This window comes from Prunus persica, chromosome G7, assembly GCF_000346465.2.
Source record: "Prunus persica cultivar Lovell chromosome G7, Prunus_persica_NCBIv2, whole genome shotgun sequence".
NCBI lineage: Eukaryota > Viridiplantae > Streptophyta > Magnoliopsida > Rosales > Rosaceae > Prunus > Prunus persica.
Window position 1 is genome coordinate 925,444 of NC_034015.1, and position 22,149 is coordinate 947,592.

At 39.9% G+C, this 22,149-nt stretch overlaps 3 protein-coding genes across 5 annotated transcripts; all 3 read right to left on the reverse strand.

Annotated features, from left to right (window-relative positions):
* On the reverse strand, nucleotides 1,468–7,488 carry LOC18771678 (beta-glucosidase BoGH3B). 2 transcript variants are annotated; one of them, XM_020567810.1, is made up of 10 exons: nucleotides 7,401–7,488; nucleotides 5,668–5,890; nucleotides 5,338–5,542; nucleotides 4,958–5,048; nucleotides 4,724–4,869; nucleotides 3,438–3,681; nucleotides 3,233–3,337; nucleotides 2,922–3,104; nucleotides 2,631–2,835; nucleotides 1,468–2,080 (listed from the first exon to the last, which is right to left on the reverse strand). In XM_020567810.1, exons 1-10 carry the CDS (start codon nucleotides 7,419–7,421, stop codon nucleotides 1,593–1,595), a joined length of 1,911 nt encoding a protein of 636 aa, XP_020423399.1. In that variant the 5' UTR covers nucleotides 7,422–7,488; the 3' UTR covers nucleotides 1,468–1,592. The 2 variants fall into 2 exon arrangements, with proteins under 2 accessions (XP_020423399.1, XP_020423400.1); XM_020567811.1 differs by lacking the exon at nucleotides 7,401–7,488 and adding an exon at nucleotides 6,606–7,093.
* Nucleotides 7,227–11,062, reverse strand: LOC18770249 (protein QUIRKY). Of its 2 annotated transcripts, XM_020567809.1 has the most exons (2): nucleotides 8,197–11,062; nucleotides 7,227–8,115 (listed from the first exon to the last, which is right to left on the reverse strand). In XM_020567809.1, exons 1-2 carry the CDS (start codon nucleotides 10,625–10,627, stop codon nucleotides 7,433–7,435), a joined length of 3,114 nt encoding a protein of 1,037 aa, XP_020423398.1. In that variant the 5' UTR covers nucleotides 10,628–11,062; the 3' UTR covers nucleotides 7,227–7,432. The 2 variants fall into 2 exon arrangements, with proteins under 2 accessions (XP_020423398.1, XP_007204671.1); XM_007204609.2 differs by having other exon boundaries at nucleotides 7,409–11,062.
* LOC18769920 lies at nucleotides 13,053–22,114 on the reverse strand. Its single transcript, XM_020567808.1, has 11 exons — nucleotides 21,824–22,114; nucleotides 19,886–20,539; nucleotides 18,912–19,089; nucleotides 18,569–18,797; nucleotides 17,945–18,084; nucleotides 17,412–17,701; nucleotides 17,022–17,234; nucleotides 16,432–16,923; nucleotides 15,215–15,886; nucleotides 13,795–14,337; nucleotides 13,053–13,610 (listed from the first exon to the last, which is right to left on the reverse strand). Exons 2-11 carry the CDS (start codon nucleotides 20,153–20,155, stop codon nucleotides 13,386–13,388), a joined length of 3,252 nt encoding a protein of 1,083 aa, XP_020423397.1. The 5' UTR covers nucleotides 20,156–20,539; nucleotides 21,824–22,114; the 3' UTR covers nucleotides 13,053–13,385.

Below are 22,149 nucleotides of genomic sequence, written 5' to 3' on the forward strand. Positions count from 1 at the left end.
AAAGTATTAAGCAACCATCTTACTATGTTTAAAGAGAAAGAAATCAAAAGGACCCTTATATTGAAGTAGAGAATTAAAGAGCACCCAGTTTTTAAGACACTAAAAGACAATAAAAAAGTTACATTTCTTCAAGTCAGAAACAGAACACATGCATAGTAGCTGTTTGGTTTCTAAGAAAACAAAGGAAAATTTAAAGAGAATTGTGACTATGAATTTATATATATGGTTTCTTGCCATTTCCTGATTAAACCCAACTGAGAGCTCTGTAATTGAATCACCACTAGGCTCAGTTGAATGGAGGACTCCATCATTCTGGAAACTAAAAGTTTCTTGTTTCTCAGCAAACAAACATGACATTAAAGAACTTGCATGTGGAACAAGAAACACTAGAAAGTGAGAAAGAAGCAAAAGAGACCAAGAGGCAATACCTCTGCTCGGTTGAAGGAAGAGAGTGAGAGGCAGAGAGAGTTGCATGAAAAATGTAAAATTGGGACTTAAAAAAAAGCAGCTTTGTCTTGATTTACCAAACCCCTTTTCATTCAGAATTTTTAAAATAAGCTGCTTATTTTAAAAGCACAGCAACCCTTCAAAGGAAGTTGGCTGTCAAGTCAATTGATTGAAAGCTTTGATATGATACTTTTATCTTAGCGGGTGCAGAAAACTGACTTCTAGGAACGTAAACTTGTTTGCTTCTTCATTCATGTACTCGTAAATTATCTGCTACTCTCTATTGTTCCAATTACCTAAGCAGTAATACTTAAAGAGAGCAAGAAACGCCTTTAATTCAGAAAATGCTAAACAGAGCAACATCTAATATAACCTTGACTTGTATAGGACCCCATGGCACGTTGGTGGTGTGTGTAAGAAACCCCCTCCCTTTCCAGTTTAGACTATCGATTGTATTAAAAAAATATAATAATCATAAATTACTGAATTAAATAGTTAAACAACAACCAATCACTCCAAGTTGAAGGCTATATGAGCGTCTGTCAGAAGGGGCTAGTAATAAAATGGCATAACAACTTATTTTATACTGTACTAGAAAAATATAAGACCAAATGCACGGATGATCATGTACATGGCCAAGACTTGTGAAATTATCTGCAATCATATTTTCTTCTCTGAAGATATGTCGAACGCAAAAAGTGAAGATTTGGTTCAGCATATGCCAAATATTCTGGATGACAGAACGAATATTCCACGGTAGTCGGATATCTTTATTGACAATTTGCAAAACCTTTTAATCTCTCTCAATCTCTATATTGGATAGTCGTAATCTAAGAGCACACTGACGAGCATGACGAAGAGCCAACGCTTTTAATGTAAGTGTATCCATGACTTGTATCTCACAACATATGAACTAGTCATGTTAAACATTGCTAAAGCATTACCATAATTTCCAATGCAATACGAATACTTATGAATGAATGTTAGTTCACTAGAATGCATGTCTGAAAAATATACCTATTGGAGTCATTGAGAAACTTTACTTACGAATTTAAATTAAAGGCTCATAAATGAATAAGCCTCTAATTAATAATTTTATTATTCAGATAAATAACCATCCATTTTGAAGAGTACTACATGAATACCTAGTTGAAATGGGTGGGGGTTGTAGTGAGGCCAAATCCAAATGGGAAGAGAGGGTCATAATGTGCATCTCCAACATTCATAGGTAGCTGATCGACTGTTTTGAACCAAGTGCGAGAAAGCTTTCCAGTGAAACCATAGTCACCAAATAAAACATCAGCTACTCCTTGGCCTTCAGTTCCTGGAAGCCAAGCTGTGACAAGGGCATCAATCGAAGCAACATAGGGTTGGATCACAACAGGACGGCCGGAGATGACAATAACAACACATTTCACAGTGCCGCAAACATTAGTGATGGTGGTCGGGCCAGGGTCGGGGATTGTCAAATTTAAGCTGTCACCAAATGTCTCGGCATATGGATGTTCTCCAACTACAACAATGGCATACGAGATATTATTTGACTTCACAAAGTCAGCGTCAGGATTCTCTTTGTAGACTACTTGTGCTTTTGGATCCACTGTGTTCTTTATGGCAGTAAGAATTGTGGTACCTGTTGAAAAAAAAAAAAAATCAGTTTCATGTAAGATTTTAGTTGTCCCTGTCAGGCCTCAGACAAACATGTCTCCAGTCCTTTATTTTTCAAAATAGGTTTTGATCATAGTATAAAAGCTCTTCGCTGCAGTACCATTAGGTTGACATTATCTTTTACTATAATGAGGACCAATTTTTCGAGCACCAAAAAGATAAGGCTCTCAAAAACACCTTCTATGAGATTGTTTCTTGTTGAAGAAAAGTTTCATATAAGATTTTAGTAGTCCTGCCAGGCCTCATAGGCAAACATTCAGTCCTCTTCTATTGAGCTAGAAATTTGATTTTGACAATCCGAACCGTCTAGTTTTCAAATCTTCATTCATAGATCATCCTTGCCAAAAAAAAAATTAGACAAATTGAAAACATGTAACTTTTTCCAATGACCATTATCCTTTATCTTTTAAAATAGGTTTTGATCATAGTATAAAAGCTCTTCTGTGCAGTACCATTAGGTCAACTCCAAATAATGATGACTTTCACACACCCAAAAGAGGAGGCTCTCAATTTACCTTCTGTGAGATTGTTGCCACTTAATCCCTGCCACTCAATAGTCCACCCACCACACTGATAGCCAAGATTATCTGCATGACTGCCAGCTACAAGTATTTTTGATGTCTTCTTGGGAAGGGGTAGCAATGGCTTTTCAGCAGATTCACCATTCTTTAGCAGCACCAGCGATCTCCTCACAGCTTCCCTAGCCAGTTCTCTATGTTCCTGTGAAATTAGTAATACAAAACACAAGATTAAGTTTTCCACATTAGGATTGCTTGTAGAATGGTGTCAAGTTTATCAATAGCTACCTGACTGCCAAGCTGGTGGACCAGGCTCATATCAGCGAATGGTTCCTCAAATAAGCCCATGACAAACTTAACTCGCAAAATTCTCTTTACTGCATCATCAATTCTGCTCATGGGAATGATCTTATTTTTCACCAGGAAGGTTAAACCGTCAATGAATTCCATATAGTTGTATGGAACCATGACCTTTCAGATGCAGAGAAATAGGTGTGTTAGAAGTCAACTAACTAACATCATCAAGTTATTCAATTTAATTTAAGAAAGAAAGAAAGAAGAAAAAAAAAATGCCAACAAAAAGAGATGCAGATTATTACCATGTCAATGCCAGCATTGATTCCTGCCTGAATTGAATAAGAGTAGTTGGCATGAGGTGGAGAGGTGATCCTATCAATACCCTCCCAATCTGAAATGACAAAACCCTGAAACAATCCACAAGGTTGTACAATAATGCTTTAGTTTTTAAATTGATATTAGTGAAACGGACCAAGAACGGAAATAAAAACAGAAATATGATTTTACCCTGAAACGTAGCGTATTCTTAAGGAAGGCAGTGACAAGATCATGATTAGCATGCATCTTTACTCCATTCCAGCTTGAGTAGGATACCATAATGGTTGCCACACCCTTGATAATTGAGTTATAGTAGCCTGGCATGTGAATGCTGAGCAAGCCGTGTCTGTTAATCACAGTGTTATTCTCATTGATGCCTTTGGTTGTTCCACCGTCACCCACAAAATGCTTTGCACAAGCTGCAACCTTTTTACTTCCAACAGAAATAACAGAATATTATAAACAAAATAGCTTGTAAAATTAATAACAAACTTATTGTTTGGAATCAAAAAATTATTAATGATTTTTAGATAATGTGTAACGAGAACTGGAATCGTAAATACGCCCTTTCCTCTATGGTGATTGATAATTCTAATTACTAATATTAACAGTCCCTTTATGCACAAATCAGAGTGCAACAATATGGGGAGAACAGTAGCCTTTGCAACCATAGTAAATTAACTTTGCAGTTCCTAGAGTACCTACTGATATTTCTCTGAAGGAGCTTAAATGCACTCTTCATCTCTTACTTTATTCAATAACCAACACCACCCCACTCCAAAGATAAGGATAAAAACAAAGATAAAGAAAAAGGAAAGGGAAGGGAAGGAATTCCTATAGGAACCAAGGATGCCGTACTGGATTTATGTGGGCCAATAAAGCAAACTAGGACCAAATCAAACTTCATACTATAGGATAAATCTCTCTCTCTCTCTCTCTCTCTCTCTCTCTCTCTCTCTTATAATTTTTGTTTGCTAGTTTAGTGTTTGACTATTACTTTTGATTTACGCAGTTAGTGGAACATGGTCCATTCATATAAGTCCACAAACAGATACATGAATATAAAAATGTTACTTTCATAGGACCATTATGACCAATGTACCAAGCACGTTGAAATGGATGGTACTGAGGTTACAAATAAGGGATGACAAAAACGATGCAAACTATAAAAAAAAAATTAAGCACTAACCCATAACATCAGATGATCAATTTTGAGATGGACAAAACTCAGGGTTACAAATATTTTTCACAAACCTACGACATAATTAGGCCAAAACAGCCTTGCATGTTAAGGCTCCAGAGTCCTTCTGGTTTCGAGAAATAATCTCTTTTTACATTTTCCATAGAATGAAATTGAAATACAAATACCATGAAAGTTTAAGTCTAATTATGTACAATTAATTACCTTAACCAAACTAGTTTATTAAACAGACATAGACAACTTAAGTCAAAAACCAAGGAATTAAAATTCTTACTTTCCTGCTACGAAGGGAACACCCTTTCTAGAGTTAGCTGGTATCTCCCCTTGTAAGCCGGGAATGATCTCAGTCATTGCTTGAACTATCTTAGGATCTTCACTGTAGCTTTCATAACAGCGACCCCATCTTGGATCTCTGCAAACCTGCACAGATAGAATTAAGAGGAATCACAGCTCAGCTTAAAGTGACTTATGTTGATACTTGTCAGATGAACGATATAATTCTAGTTACCGCTATACAAGGGGCAAAGACGTATGGAATGCCCGTAGCTCTAGCTTCAAGTGCAGTTGCAGCTCCGATCCTCTTAACAAGTTCCGGATCCCTGGTTGATTTAAAGTTTGAGGAAGTTTATATTAGTACAAATTTTCTCTTTGTTGAATTTTCTGTAGTTTGAACTCTTAAGAAGACTAAAGGCTAGCAGTTGAAGAAACAAATTTCTCAATTTTCTCATATATGGAATTGGCTCATCTCCATCTTTACACAACTTACTTCTATCAGGCTTTGAATATTACCGCACCAGAGACAGGAAAAGAAAACATTAACATGGCATCTTGAGACTAGGATTACAAAACAACTAACCAAAATTTGAATATTGAGGGCATACTACTTGCCTGGTGGCTCCGAGCCCAATATTGTGAGGAAAGATTGTTGCCTTGTAGACGTTGTTGTGGCCATGAACAGCATCAATACCATAAATCAATGGAATTCCAAGCCGAGTTGATAAAGAACCCTTTTGAAAATCATTGACCATGTTAATCCAAGTTTCTGCAGAAGCCTTCTGTGCTGGAACGCTCCCACCCCCGCTTAATATGCTCCCTGCCCAAAACAGATTTCTGCTTCCATTAAATCCAACTTGCATACAAATGAAGAAGTGACACTTTTCTTTTTTAATCTATGTAGGTTTTGTTCACAGAGAAAAGAAAAATGATGGTGATATTTACCAATGAAGTACTTCTTCATCACCTCAGCTGAAGCAACACTGCGGTCTATCTGCACCATTTGGCCAATCTTTTCCTCCAAAGTCATCCGGCTCACTAAATCCTTGATTCTAGAATTTAATGGCTGTTTGGGGTCTTTATAATTAATGTATTGTGCTTCAGCTATGGCTATGTTGAAACATAAGAAAAGAAGTCCCATCAAGAAGATGGGAATTCTAGCCATTTCCTGTTCAAATATTGTTACAGATGAATGTAATCCTCAATTAGAAAGCCACTCAGGTGGGAGGTACAGAAACATGAAGAAGAATTCTCAACCAAAATTCTGAAAAAGAAAAGAGTTCTAAAACTAGAACATGAAACAGTGTAAAGATGAAGAAAATTTCAAGAAAAGTATAAAGCGCATCTTATGTATCTCAGGAATTCAAGCACCAATGGAATAGTTGCAATATATTTATAAATAAAAAATTTAAAAAAAAAACCTGCAGCTAAAATTAGGCCCAGAGAAAGGAATCAAAAAGACCCTTGTAGCAAAATAGGGAGGTAAACAGAACCCAAGTTTCAAGCAACTACCAAACAAACAACAAAAGTTACATTTCTTCAAGTGGAAAACAGAGAAACAGAGCACAACCAAAAGTCCAAAACAAAAAAACAAAATTTTTGTTTGACCCCTTTTGAAGAACTGTTTGGGGTCTAAGAAAAGAAAGGAGTACAAAAGAAAATTGGGATTTTGAATTTATGGGATGGTGTTACTGTGTCATTTAGTTGGAACCAAATTCTTGAAACCAAACTGAGAGCTGAGTAATTGAATCACCAATCGGCTCAGTTCAATGAAGCATTTTATCATTCTGGAAACTAAAATTTTCTCTTTTCTCAGCAACAAACAAGGCATTAAAGAACTTGCATGTGGAACAAAATTCACTAAAAAGTAGGACAGAACTTACAGAAACTAATGGAGACCCACAAGGCAACGACGTCTTCTCAGATGAATGGAGAGAGAGAGAGAGAGAGAGAGAGAGAGAGAGAGAGAGAGAGAGAGAGAGTTGCAAGAAAAATGTGAAGTTGGGATTTGAGAAATGTGTATGGCAGAAGTGGATTTTATAGAAAATTTGCAGCCATTTTACTGAAAAATTATGGTATGGTAATTTTATATCTTAACGGGTAAAGAAAGGTGCTGACTTTTCCAGGAATGTAAACTTGTTTGTTTCACATATAAATCATCCCTATCTTAAATTGGTCAAATTAGCACAATTTCTTAACTATTATTCCCACTTTCAAATTATTCAGTTGATGTTATCTAACATGAATAATTTCTGGTATGATATTTTCATATTTACTATTTAGAAAATCATACACAAACATATTGCCTTCTTAGGACAACACAAATCCTCCCAAAAAAATAATAAAACACCTGGCGAAATCATGAGATGCCAACTAATCAGACTTGCCTAATTATATGTGAGTGCTGCTGCACAGAAGGCTTGAAAAGCCCTCAACTCTCTCTCTCTCTCTCTCCCCTTGCCCCCAGACAAGCAAAAAATAAATCCACCAAGGAAGTCTACTTATATTAAAATAATTTCGAAAAATCTACCTGTATTAAAATGCATTCCATAACAACCATTACAATATGCTTATTACTAATTACTTCTCTTCCTTGCCTAATTCCAATTTCTTACACCAAAAATTACGAACAAAAACTAGAAAGAAAGAAAACTTGATAAATTTAAAACCTTATCAACCTTAGCTAGCCCAACATCCATGCGCTGCGCGCCTACAAAAGTCGATCAGACAGCGAAGGCAGCCTTCGGATGAAATTCAAAGCCGCCGGCGGCATCCGATCACGAAAGATCGGATGGCGCAGATAATAGAACCCAAACACCATAGCCACCATCTTCGATGGCACCATGTACAGTATCATTGCCACAACGAAGCACAACAACACAAAAATCCCCGTCGCACGTGGGTCCCGCCATGTCACCAAAGCCTGCACCCGCTCCCCTTGAGTCGCGAAATCTCCCAACACCGTCTGCACACGTGCACCGAGCATCCGCAGCTTATCGTACCTCGCCCGCACCACCTCGAATGATCTGGTGCTCGGCACCGAATCAAACTCCTCGTCCAGCTCGTCACGGTCAACGTTCTCCGCCAATGAGAGCTTCGGGTCATAGTGCTGAAGTGGAGCCTGGGAGCGGAACCTATAGTTCCAAGCACCAATAACGAACACATAAAACGCTAAAGTGGGGACTATCAGATCCGGGTACCACACAAGCAGCGCCAGCAAAGCGTGTACGAGAATCGTGGCCATTGGATTCTTCCACGAACGCGTGTCGTTTATCCACCCAACGACATCCATCACCCCCGCAACAACATTGATGATGCGGAAATAATTGGCGCGCACTTTCCTCATACTAAAACCTTGTGAATCCGCGTCCAGCATGTAAAGCACGACATCCCGCCCCAGCGGCGGTTCAGATCGCGACAAGTGGGCGGCCACGATCTTCACCGCCGCTCTCCTCAACACATCTTGTTGGACCGGCCCCAGCGGCTTTATGTGATGCATCAACGGCAGCGATGGCTGCGAGTACACATGGACCAAATCCAAGGTCGGGCTCACGGGAACGAAGCGTACCGCGATCTCCACCTCACCCATTTTCTTCAAGCCAGTGGGTGATAAAACCAGCAGCGGATACGTATTCTTATACACTTTACCCGTAGCCAACGTAGATATACGCACCCTTAGCTTCCCGATACGAAAGTCAGGACGCGTGGCGTCTTTCGAGCCCTCGATTTCGAAACCCGATCCGGAATTGTCAAAAACGCCAATGCTCAGCACTGTACACGGATCGTAGACTTTAAACGTGTACTGCTCGTTCCACTTGGGCTCCAAACTATCACATACGGTACGCGTGCGTACCCATTTTGGTCCATACTTGGCCACGCAGTAGGCGTCCGAGCATCCTTTACCGTTGACCGTCTTGACCGGTATCAAGTTCTTGCATCCGATGACTCCGAGCTCCACCGTGCCTAGCGGTGGCTTCCAGAGCTGCCTCGCAGTTGGGCGGTAGTCGCTGCACACGTGCGCCGCCTCGTCCATCACGTGATATCCGCCATCGAAGCAAAGGCGCAAGTGCATTCTGCCACTGTACATCCTCTTCTCGTCGCCGTCTGGATTTTCGAAGCTGAACCATCGCGACGCCACTTTGCGATCGTCCACTCGTCGTTCGACGGCGCTGAGTGGAATTCGCAGCACGCCCAAGGTGACCGGTCCCTTCGGTAGCCGGTGCTCTATGGTGAAAATTAAGTGGTCGCTGAACGGCTCGGCGGCTACGAACATCAAGTCTTGGTTCCAAGACGGCACGCCGTTTCGGGTGACGGTAGGCTCGGTCTTGAGGAATTGGAATCCGAGCTGGGCTTTGACCTGGAACGTGGCTTCCTTCAAATTCAACGACGCCGTTACGGGCAGAACGTCTTGCGCTTCGAGGACGGTGGCTCGGAGATACCAGAGCTTCGGAGACTGGTACACTTTGGCTCGTGCGTTTGGATTTTTCGCCGTGTCTGTCTTCCACGCGTCGGGGAATGAATCGTCTGCCTGGGTGCCCATCCACGTGGCAAGCATAAGATCGCCGTTGATGCGGGCCCCACCGCCCTCCAGCCGGTACCACTGCGGGGCCAAGGGGCTGTCCGGCGGGTCCCTCAGGGGTATTTCCATCACGTCGAAACAGATCCCGCCGAGGAATTGATGGCCGGAGGCCACCTCGGAGGCCGCTGAGGGGTCGAATACGGGTGGGTCCCAGACGGAGACTTCGAGGATGGAGGCGTCGGACTGGTCGGGGGATTGGCGGGCGAAGGCAAAGGTCTGGTCCCACTCGAAGCAGTGGGTTTTTCTGGCGGGCTTGGATGTGATGTGGTAGTTGGCGGTGGAGATTTTTACAATTGGGCTGCCATTTGCTGGGAGGAAGCGCGCTTTCACAACTCGGACAAAGAGGTAGTGCATCTTCTCCACCAGATCAAACGACGGCCGGTCCATTGACATGCTTTCCGTCGGCTCCAGCTGCGACGTATAATTGAGTGCTCCACCGGGCACAACCGGAGGTCTCGGAATTGGTGGTGGACCGTTGGTTCGGTGGAATTTGACATCTGCCATTGATTTGGATACGGAGTGTGCCATTACCTCAATTTCATGATCACGTTGCATGGGCATGGGAGCAGCTTCAGGTGCTACTGGTGGGGGTGGTGGGTTTGCCTGATCCTGATTTGCATCATCAGTGGCTGGTGGTGGTGGAGGTGGCTGTGAGGGACCCGATTCTGCTACTTCAGGAGCCTCGGTCTTTGGTGGCGGAGCAGCCTCAGTCGGCGGCTCTTCAGCAGGCTTCTTGGGTTCAGGTGGCTGTGTTTGTTCTGCTTCTTTTGGTGGCGCCGCTTCAGCTGGTGGCTGGTCTGTAGGTTGGGGCGAGGCAGATTCTGGCGGAGGTACCGCCTCTGACTGCGGAGGTTGTGCTGTTTCAGGCTTTGGTTCCTCTGCTTTGGGCGGCGGTGGCGGCGGAGACGGAGGTGGCACGACCTCATCCACATAATAAATCTTCAACCCAATGTCGCCGCGAATCCACGTGAACCAGCTCTTCTTCTGCAAAGGGAAATAAATCAAGGCCTCCTCACCTTTCTTCACAAACTGGGAGGAACTCAACCGGATCCTGCCGAGAAAGTTGTTTCTGGTGGTGGGGCCGTAATTCTTGTCATGGTATACATCCAGCTCAAGCACATCCCCAAACACGTCAGAAGGCCTACTGAGATCGAAGTCGAGCAACTCGTTCCACACAGGATTCAAGTCGCTCAGCTTGGTTTGGGTGCGTCTTCGCTGCCCGCGGTAGTCCACCACCACATAGGGGCTCGACGCGCCGCGGCCGTCTTTCGGCGACAGATTGCGAGCGTCGACAACTTCAACTATCAGTTTGTGTAGAGTTGCCATGACTGTTGGAACTTGGTAAGTATCAGCTTATAATTGGAAATGAATTAACTTGTATCTTCTTCACATCATACCTTACTTTCAAGTAATGACTATCATGCTTTACTTTCAAGTAATGAGAAAAAGAAGAGGAGAGGAGTAATCATGATAAAATGGGAAACACAAGGAAGAGAGTGTAGTGTAGTGGGATTCCACTTGGGGGGTGGGTGTGCAAGGGAAAGAGGAAAAAGTGCTTAAAACTTCATCCCCAAGGGCCAAAGGCCAAGGGGGCTTTATTGTTTCTTGATTTTCAAGAAGCTTTAGACTCTTGAGGCCAAAGACAAACATCCATGTCTCCTTTTCTTGGTAAGATAATAATACTTTTCTTTTATAGACTGAAGATTCTGTCTCTCAGTTCTCCTTTTCCCTTTGCCCATTCCATCTCAAATCAATATTTTAAATTTAGAGGTCTTATTTGAAGCAATAATAATATGCTTTATGGCTTCAGGAGAGTGGGGTGCTGCCAAGTGATGGCATGCTTTTTTCAAAGATGATTTGCTTTTGTGTCACCGACCGCGGGGCGTGTTGCTTTTTATCATAACTGGAAATTTGACAAAGATGACACCCAGCTAGACACTACCTAGCAAGTCCCGTTCATTGGAACAGTACAGCACAGATATTCAAGGTAAATGAATGTTATTTCTCCCCCCCCCCCCCCAAAAGTAAAAGTTCGTGTGGTTTGGGACAAAACACAATATGCACCCACTATTCCTTAGTCACGGGTCTAAATTGGAGTTTCTATTGACTAAAAGACCAACTGATACCCCACAACGATTATGAAGAACAACAATACCCCACAAGTCGTGTGTCGATGGTTGAAAACTAGAGCGATATTAGAGCCGAATTGTTTAAAACTAGCGCGAAATCTTTGTGTCGAATCCTACAAACCAGAGTATGATAGTTGGTCGAGCACAAGATGAGGCTAAACCCTAATCTTATACCCGACCACCATGGTTTCAAATTGGAGTAGAGAATTTTAGGAAGAAACTTTGGTTCGAAGAGAACTATTTCTCTATCGACTTCAAAAAGAGAGACTATATTCGAGGGGTAAAACAGTAATCAAGTCTATAATATGTACTGCATGAGTTGGAGTTGCTTAATCACTTTATTTAGCATTTTGCTTTTTTTATTAGAACTTTTTTGGTGCTGGAAAAATGAAAAAGGACCAATAGAAATGGTAGGAAAGAGAACGAAGAGATCGAGTAGTGGGAGGTAAGAAAAGGATTTAAGGTGCTTAACTTAATCTCCAAGGAGGTATACTATACACCATTGGATTGATGATCTCCCAAGAGATATATAATAAATTTTATTATAAAATTTTATCCTTAGTTTTTAATCTTTTGCTTGATACCAGAATGGATACTTTTGTTTTGTGAAATTCTACTGAAACCCTCTAATTTTCTCGCTGACTACACCCCAATTCCTTTTCGTTCATTTAAATTTCAAACATACTCCATTTAAAAAACAGAAGAACTCAACTGCATGCCACCAGGGACTTCCCCAGTGGAAAAGATCTTAGGTTTGAACTTTCATGAGATCTTAGTTGAGTGCGTATGTAAAAAAATTTCATCTCTTATAGTTTAGACTATCACTTGTACTAAAAATAAAAATAAAAATAAAAATAAAATAACTCAACGGCATATGTGGTGTTGATGCGAAAAAGTGGTTTGGCACTTTATCGGGCTCAACTTAGTGATGTTTGGGCCTTCGGTATGCTTGGGCCTCGATGTAGCGCGAGATCTGCAAGATAACAAACGCTCGGTAAGACCTCAGGCACCGGTGTGGTACCAGCCGAAGGCTCTCCAATGCTTAAGTAAGTACGGATTTAGCAATGGATGTGAATAGATCCAAAGGCAGTATACCGAAAGTTCAAATTACCTCCCTTTTGAGAAATTGTGCTCCTTTTATAAACTTTGGGAAGTGTGCAAGTTGTGTAGAATTTCGATGTGGGACTATAGACATTCACTGTGGATACGCTACGTGCCCAGTGGGCATTTGTGTTTTGTATTGCAATCGGTATGCTTGGGTGCCAAGAGCTTCCCTGCCGATGCCAAGCATTGTCCACGTGTTCAGCCTTAATTGGTCGCTGATTCTGGTATCAACATGTGGCTTAACACCAGCAACGCGAGAGAGAAAGCAGGTTAATTCATCACCTGTTGCTGGCAACCAATGTCTTACATATTGACGGAAATGTAAGTGGAAAAAACAAAGGGAAAACAGGTTAGTTTCCTGCGCACATTACTGTGGGAAAATCCGTCTTTGCATACCATTCTTTTAATGTGAGTTCGTTGAAAATTTAAAGGATAGAATTCAAATTTCAGCAATAAACTCACATAAGTCGGGAGAACCGCGAAAATACAGAAAACAATCTATTTAAAATGGGTACAAATACAATAAATGAATCATTTATTCAAATTTTTTCCAGTTGGAAAACAGAAACTTTCATTGATTTATTGACATTATGCAACATAATTTACAATCCCTTAATTTAAAATATCACATTTCAAATGGCCATGCCCTAACCTAGAAACTAGTCTAAAAAAATTAAAGGAAACAAAGTCCCAAAAAGGAGTATGAGATAAACTTCTGCTACTTTATGGATTTGAAAGATATAAAAAGTATCCGCTGAGCTAATTCTATACAGTTCAATGTACAGCAGTGTATTTAACCCAAAATGTAAACTGAAATAAACGAACAGGAGGTGCCTCTATTTCTACCTAATTTAAGATGGGTTCTTCACAATCCTAACGCTGCTGTAGAAGCGCCTAAGGTCCTTCATAGCCTTTTCCTCAATCTGAATTGATCGAATCGATGAGGGTGTATCCACCTCTGGTTTGAACCAGCGGTTCACTCCAGAAGCATCCAATGGTGAACCCTGACCATTAGTGACTGAGAATCCAGCCGTTTTAGTCTTTGGACTGTGGGAAAGACTATGATGTTGTTTTCCCTGATTTGAGACATAAATAAAGACAGGTATGAGAATGGTAAATTAAACGCTTGAAATATACATGACTCCACATGTGGCAACAAGAAAACAACTCAAAAAGAATGCATGGAATTCAGTACACATAACAAAGGATATTAATGGTCCAAACACATAAGAAGAGAGAGAGAGGGTGCAATTCACATACCTGCTGCATTTGGATGTCCCTAAGAGAAGGGCGAGAAAGAAGGGGAGGAGTTCCCGAAGCAGTCCAAGGAGGTGTACCTCTTTCTCCATCAGATGCCACTGAAGTATGGGTTGCAACCACTGGTATCGAGACCACTGGTATTGGCTTGGAAGGCAAAAACGAACTCAGTAGAATCTTCCCATCACTTCTAGCATTGAAAGGATCTTCTGCATGACCTCTGTTCCTAGTTGACTGACTGTCCTTGGTTTTGCTTTGCTCATCCTGAATCGCACGAAGAGATGCAAATCCTTTCGGGATTTTAGCTCCACCCCATGCAGGGCCTTCACTTTTTGGGGATGGTGGGGGTGGTACAATGTATTTGGGGGCATCATCAAGAGCGCCACTCAAGAACATAGAAAGCCCACCCTTTTTATTCTTCTTCTTGGAAGTTATTGGTGATGAACACTTATTCTTTGTTAGGTTTAAATTGTCCTTCTGAACACACAAAGCTGACTCCTTAGTGGTTTGGTTTGTCATAATCCCTTCACTCATGGCATCTTCCTCCTATCAAAGGTACAATTCAAAGAATTTAGCAAATGAGATGAATTATTGCACATATCGTTAAAATATGTGTTCCCACTAAGTTGTAGAGAATATTTTAACCAGGGAAAGGGATACCAAAAATCAAGTCTTGTTTGGGAAGAAGGCAATAATCCAATAGTAATTACGAAATGCAAGTTCCGAGTAAATTGCACACCAAGATCAAGTAAAAATGTAAGTGCAGTTAAACTACTAAAAAATGGGTGCAAGCCTTGATGTTCAATCAAATTACATTTTGCCATCTAGGTGGCAAACAAGCTATGGAAAGTAATAAAGGGTGAGACCAAAATCATCATCCTGTATTTTGGATAAAGATTTTTAGCACAAATGATCCCTGACCATATAAAAGCCCTCACTTTAGTCCTCAAACTTTTGAATCAATCAATGTGGATCCAGTCTTTCGGTCCACATTCTGACCCCAAAAAAAAATCTTTTGGTCCACACATCAATTTGATCCTTGTCATCGCATTCCATCAAAATTTTCGCTAAAACTAGTCTCGTGTCATCATCTGACAAAATTTGAAGGGCTATTTTTCATCAAAATATAGCTCATCCGCCCAATACACAAAGTAAAGCTCACGCCTCTTAACAATTTCAGGGACCATTCATGATAAGAACCCGTTGGATAATGCCAAACAGCAAGTATGAAGTTGTTAACCATCATAAATGCACGTCAACAAATTGAAAAGATTTCAAACCGCATTCAAAGATTCAAACATCTCAAAAGAAAAACACAATCATCTCAATTAGCTGGAAAAAGATGATTTGGTGAATAATCATCTTTTACTGAAATCAATTCAAACTTGATAATAAAACGAATTTTGGAATTTAACAAGCTCACCTTATTTTTTGTGGTTTGAGAGATTTCAATACTCAAGAAATCTTTTGTGTGTTTTGGTTCTACTTCATCCCCCGGAAAAGAAGACCCTATATCCACTGGTGTGGCCATCTGTTTGTTCTTTCTCCTCTGTTTTTTTGATAGCTCAACCCTTTTGTTCCCTTTTCCATCTGGCTGAACGGAAGATGATGCCTTCAATGGTGGTGTCTCAACTGGAACACCAAGCTCAGCAAGCTCGCTTTCAAGAGCTGGCCTCGTCTGAAGCTTTGTAATTTGCTGGTCATCAAGAAGTTGCCCACTAGACTGTTTTGCTTCAAGCATCTCAATCTGCTGCAACTTTTTCCGCAAGGCTCGAACTTGCTTGCCGAGACCATGATTTAGATCATCTTTGGGCTGTAGAAAGGAATCTGGTCTTTGGTGTATTTCATTTTTCGATGTGGATTGCTTTGTATGGCCGTCACGTGTCCTTTGAACCTCATTCTCACTACCTTCCTCTTCACTATAAATAGTAGCAGGAAAAGTAGCTGTAGGAGTTGGGAGACGACGGTAACTCCATGGTTCAGATGACCTTAGGTCCAATATATTTTCAAGGTTAGCTAGAGCATCTGTTGAAGCACTAGCAATAGCTTGTGATGATACCGTAAATATATAGTCAAGGTTGCGTATGGCAATGTCCTGCAATAACAAACACAGCTTCAATAATTAAATAATTAAGTAGCATGTAAACTACAAATCTGCAAAAACTTGGATCACAAGTCCCATAAACAGAAGCATGAGACAATACTACATCGTCTTGTAGTTCTTAAAGTGTTCTAGACAATAACCTGCCCTCCACTATACTTCTATGTTCCAAAAGAAGATAAAGCGGACTGTATTGGAGATATTGATAACTAAACCACAAAAACTTACTGGAAAAAAAAAAAAAAACACTCAAAGGCCACCCAGAATCGGCACATACCACCTTATATATTAGGCCTGAGAGTGGAGATATCCAGGTGACCCAACAACAGGAATCATATATATATAAATATATTCAAATCACAAATTATTATGACGTGAGGTCCAAAATTCCTGTTGTATAATAATTACACAACGTAGGCAGATGATCACAACACAACCAACAGAAAGCTGGACATAAATTCAAATCTGATACAATTTGAAACAGGTTAAGAGTTTCATAATTTTCCTTCACATATTGAGCAGTCCATGAGGAAGAATACCTCACAATACTTCTGTAAATCATCTGCCACGAGTGAATCAGCAATTTCAAGCAGTTGAATAGCATTTCGTGGCTCCACTAGATTCTCTCCTGCCACTTTTTCACAAAGACTTTTTAAGGTTGGTATGGGCCCCTTATCAGTATCATCGTTTTGGATAGTAGGTAAAAGAGTATCGGACTCCATATCATTGAACATAAGATCTTCGTCAAGCTCTTCTAGCTCATCTTTGACATTTGACTTCTGCTTCTGAGGGTTCTTCACCACATTGGAAGGATAGACAGGATGATAAAGGGAACCAATAATCAATACGTGTGTTTCACCTACAGAAACTGAAGTAGCCCGTTTTGTACCATGTAACCGAGTTGCAACTGGTGGCTTATCCTTACCTTTCTTCCCATCCCACATGTAAACATCACCTGTAGCTGTAACGGCAGCAGTCCAGTATTTCCCTGCAGATATGTTCACCATATTTCTTCCACCCAGCGAATACAACTAGACAAACAAAAAAACATAGAGAAGATTAGAGATTGACATGTGCTGCTAGAAAGGATTAGACATTCAACAAAAACACTATTATGCTAAAGCAAAACCTGTTGGCATCTTAGATCAGGATCTGATGAAATCCAATAAAATAATGCACCATCATCTGTCAGAGCCATGCTATGTACCATCCCTGCAGCTATAGAAACCACATGAAGCCGTTCTTTGCGATGAAACTTCAAAGTGGTATTTCCACTCTTTTTCAAGTTTCTAGCAACTACAACACGTTTGGGTGTAACAATTCGATGACCCCAAGTGTATACCTGGTACATATATACATACAGGATTTAGCTCAACTACCGCCAATAGGTGGAGAAGTATTCACAAGATAGCAAAGGTAATAAAATAGGTTGAAAATATATCTTGAACTGAACAGGAGAAAAAATCTAATATGTGAGCCTAAGAGAAGAATATGTACTGTTAAATCGGGTTAAAATTACCTCCCCGTCAACTCCCAAGACAATTGTGTGAAATTTTGCTGCTGCAACACCCGCAAAAACCTTGCCTTTCAAGTATTCAACTCCTCTTGGAGTGTAATTTGACGCAGAGTTAGATGTACCGTAGCCAAGCTGACCCTCCCTATTGCAGCCCCATGTGAAAACCTCACCATTATCAGAAACAACAGCCGTGTGCTTGTTTGCTGCAGCAACTGCAACAACTTTTGATCTAAGGGAACTCACTCTTCGAGGTGTAGGTTGGGTGTCCACAGAAGTGTACCCAAGCTGACCCTCTGCACAACATCATGTGAAAATAATCAATTTTCCATAGTCTTCAGATGCTAGCAACACATAGATCATAGATAAATCTTTTACTAATGCCAGAATACGTTAAAGGAAAATAATAAATTTTCTCATATATCGAATCGTGCAAGGACCCAGTAAATAAAGACAACTAAATTTGCGCTTCTTTTGTTATGATAGGTAAGTGGTGAGCAAATTGCAAACACTTTTGGTTGGAAGTCCTCATGATTTACCTCTGTTGGATCCCCAAGTAAAAACTTCTCCACCCTCTGTAGCAATAACAGTGTGATGTTTAGCTGCAGCAATTGCTTTTACCCGACGGGACCCTAGACCAGAAGTCACCAAACGAGGTGTGATAACTGCAGCTTGACCACTGAAATGCATATAATAAAATGGAACTGATTCATGCTTCGCAAAAGGTACAACTAGCTAAAGCATGAAAATTTTGATTGATTAGCCACTTTTATAAGTGAAAGGCGACAGACTTCAACTTTTCGTCATACAGAGAATAAAACCAGAGACGAATATGGCTTGTATGTTTCTTGCATCTCAATGTTTTCACAAGTTCAAGATAAAAAGTTCTGCCAACTTAGAAATTACATTCCTACTTGCATCATTTCTATTTCCACGACGACGGGCGCATTCGTGTCCTTCTGTACACATGAACATGTAAAAGTTGAAATACTACACACTCAAATTTGATAATACGTTAAAGAATATCATTTATTAAAAAAATTACCAGGTCAAAAACTTTTCAGTAAATTATTTTTAGATAGTACAGGGAAATGCTAAATCAACCAAGATTAAAGCCTGTATTATGTTGGACAGGGGCTACATAGTATCATAAATGTTTATACCTGTGTATATCAAAATCTGGGTGACCAAGTCGTCCTCCTCTTCCAAAGCCCCAAGTGTAGACTTCTCCTCGAGAAGTGACTGCTACACTATGGAACTTAGCAGCAGAAACTAACTTGATTAAAGAACCATGAAGAGCATCCACTTTGCATGGTAACTTTTGTATGTGTGCATTTCCAGTTCCAAGTTGATAGTTTGTGCCACTTCCCCAACTATAAACCTCTGTAGTAACTAAAGACAACAACAGCAATTCAGCAAACCTCTAACCACAAGTACACACAAGTACATTCAGTATGAAACAGTATATGATCGTCATAAATCTTGGCAAAACACTGCACTAGATACCAGAATTATGTCCATCTTGAAGAACTTGCAAGACAGGCCCCGATAGGAGATCGATAGGTGTTCGAGATTTAGAGTCCTCCAGTGAGATACAAGCACCAAACTGGAGAAGTATACTTGCCACAGCAAGATGACCAAAATGCAGAGCCCTGTGAAGGCTACTCCATCCGGATTCCCCATCCTGCAATAAATGATATGAAGGGCCATGCAAAGATAAATCATAAAAATCGGTTTCCACATTTAAGAAAAATAAAAACCTGAATAGAATACAAAAGTATCTATTTATAGATCAAATATTTCAACTTTCCAAGTATTTACCTAAAAGGGCAAGTAAATTCTTCAACTTTAAATGCATTATTTATATACCACATATTTCAATTTTCCAAGTATCATTGATTATCTTAATTTTTCAAATTTCCATGTACGATTGGTTATTATACATAGTTACAAACTTCAAAAAGTTCAAATTTCATTTAATTATATGTTCCTTCAAGAAGACATGCTTGGTAAATATTTGGTTCAGACATTTTACCTTAACTTGTTTTTAGAATATTAAGTAATTATGTCAGGCAAGATTTAGGAAATATTATAACATATATGACACCAAAAGAAATACTACTTATCCAATTTCTTTTCCCAACCTACATGGCGAATGATATGGCCGCACCTCATCATCACATTCAGGAAAATTAATACATACATCATCACATGTCAGCTTGCCATGTTGGTTGCAAGAGAATGCTGGTAAAACTGTTGGGTTCGATAACACTGCCCTTAGAAAAATTATATCTTAGATACAATTAGATGACAGGAAAAGAAGACATAATATCATCTCAAATTTAAAGGTGCAGGTGAATCAAAGCAAGAAAAGCATTAATCATTTAAGTATAAAAGCATATAAAAGAAATAACTTCACAGCCACTAGCAAAAACATAAAAGCATTCATATAAACTTAAAAGATCAGTAAAGCAACAGACCCTAGCATCTGGGTCAGCACCAGCTGTAAGAAGCCTCCTAACGATGGGAATGTGATTTCTCCATGTTGCAATATGAAGAGGAGTGAGACCAAAAATATTTCTTGAATTAATATCACCACCACTCTTCTTCAGTAGTGATAGTGCTGAATCCACATCTGCCAATGATCCTTCTCGCACAACAAGCCAGAGATCTTTCTGCGTTCCAGTCGACAAAAATTTGCGAGCAGGTGACTGCAACTTCTGCTTTTGCCCTTGAGGTGAGAATTCCATTGGTCTAAATCACAAGGCTGAATGCCACCAAACAATTAGTTTTTTTCCACCAGAAAAGTAGGATGTCAGTTCATGCCAAGTTGCCAACCAACCAAGCAGGCGCCCTTGTTGAAATTGGTTTCATCTAATCCATGTTAGAGTTGATTTTCCAATTCCAACATATAGAAAATTAAGTAGCTATATCACATGGATACAACAATAAATTGAACAACTGGTACCCACAGTCATCATTGGCATCCTTATACTGGACACAAATCCCTTAAAGAAGCCACCGGAAGACCCAAATTACTGCTCATGAGACACCGAAATATTCGATAAACAAGTGAAGCGAAGGGCGGTATTCTTAATTACTCTGACAGTATAATATGCCTTCAAGCTTGCCAACTGAAACAAAAATAAAGTCATAGGAATAAATAAACAAAAACTTACATGGATTGCTGGAAAAAAGAGGCATGTTATCTTATGTTATACAACTCATCCTCTGAATGACTGACACATTTACTGCTAAATGCATTCTCAAAAAGGCTAAATTGCACAGGTGAATTATTTAAATGATTTTCATATACTAGAAATTAGTGGTAAGAGCAAGTGCTTGCTTACTCTTCTACTTTCAGTATGTAATATAATATATCTATACAACATTTGCGCATAATATAAAAACCCAGACATAAAATGATGAGCCTATCAATTCAGTATAATTTAATCAGACACAATAGAAACTGAAACACAGAAACACTGTGGTAAGCAAAGAACTAAAATTGATCAAACACTGAGTCTTAAATCTAATCAATGCAGGAAATAAGCAGACGTTGGATTATAGTTATGCATCTCCGAGACCTACTTTCCCTACTTTCCGCAACATTTGGTTAAGTCAAATGGAAAATCAAAAGATACCGTCAACTTAATCCTTGCATCACCCAATCGAATCAAAATGCAAACTTCAACACAGAATTGGCATCACCACAAAGCCCACCGATCAACTAATAATTTTTGAAACCCAGATATAAAAAGATATAAGAAAAAAAAAAAAAAAAAAAACAGATGAATTTGAAGAGTACCAATTAACATCAAGGCCTTACGCAAACATTGTTCTAGGCAAAAAACCAAAACTGATCTCAGAATGAGTCAGAAATCTAAGCAATGCAGCAAACGGGCAGAGAAGAGGTTGGCTTATACTTATGCATCTCTGGGATCTACTTGTCCTTAACAGTTGGCTTACGGTCGAATGACAAATCAAAAACACGTTCAACCTAATCCCCATATCACCCGACGGCCTCAAAATGCAAACTTTAACAAAAAATTGGCATTCCCAAGAAACCGACGGACGGATAAACTCACAATTTCGAAATCCAGATAAGAAAAGATCATAGAAAAAGCAATTGAATTTGAAGAGCACCAATTAAAGCAAATTAAATCCACCACCAGAAAAACAAAATGAAAACTGAAGTCTAAAGAAGAAAATGAAATATGAACCAGAATGGCAACAAACCAGCTAATCACACCCAGAAACAAGAAAACAATCAATACCCATTTGCCAAAAACTCCAAAAATCAGCAAAAACAGAGATAATTAGCTTAGAGATATACTCAACAACTGAATTGAATCGCATCGAAATCTCAAAATAAAGCGTTAAAGAATTACCCAGGAAAAGAACAATATATAAATCACCTGATTTTTCTTCCGCGAGAGAATTTTCACTTGTTTAAATTAAAGCAATAGAGTAGAATCCTGGAACATATAGGCGGGTGATGTGCCTGTTTCGCTGTATTGAAGAGTATCGAAACGGAGAATATACCTCACCACAAACAAAGGCTGAAAGGCATAAACGCATAAACGCTCTCTGAGAGAGAGAAGCCGAGTCTTGAACTAGAAGGGCATTTTGGGGTTTAAGAATATTGGGTGAACAAAAATGAGTTTGTACTTGGTTTGACGAGCATTGCGTGCGTCGGGGCGCGACGGATGAATGAAGCCTCTCTCCTGATTTGGTGCCACGT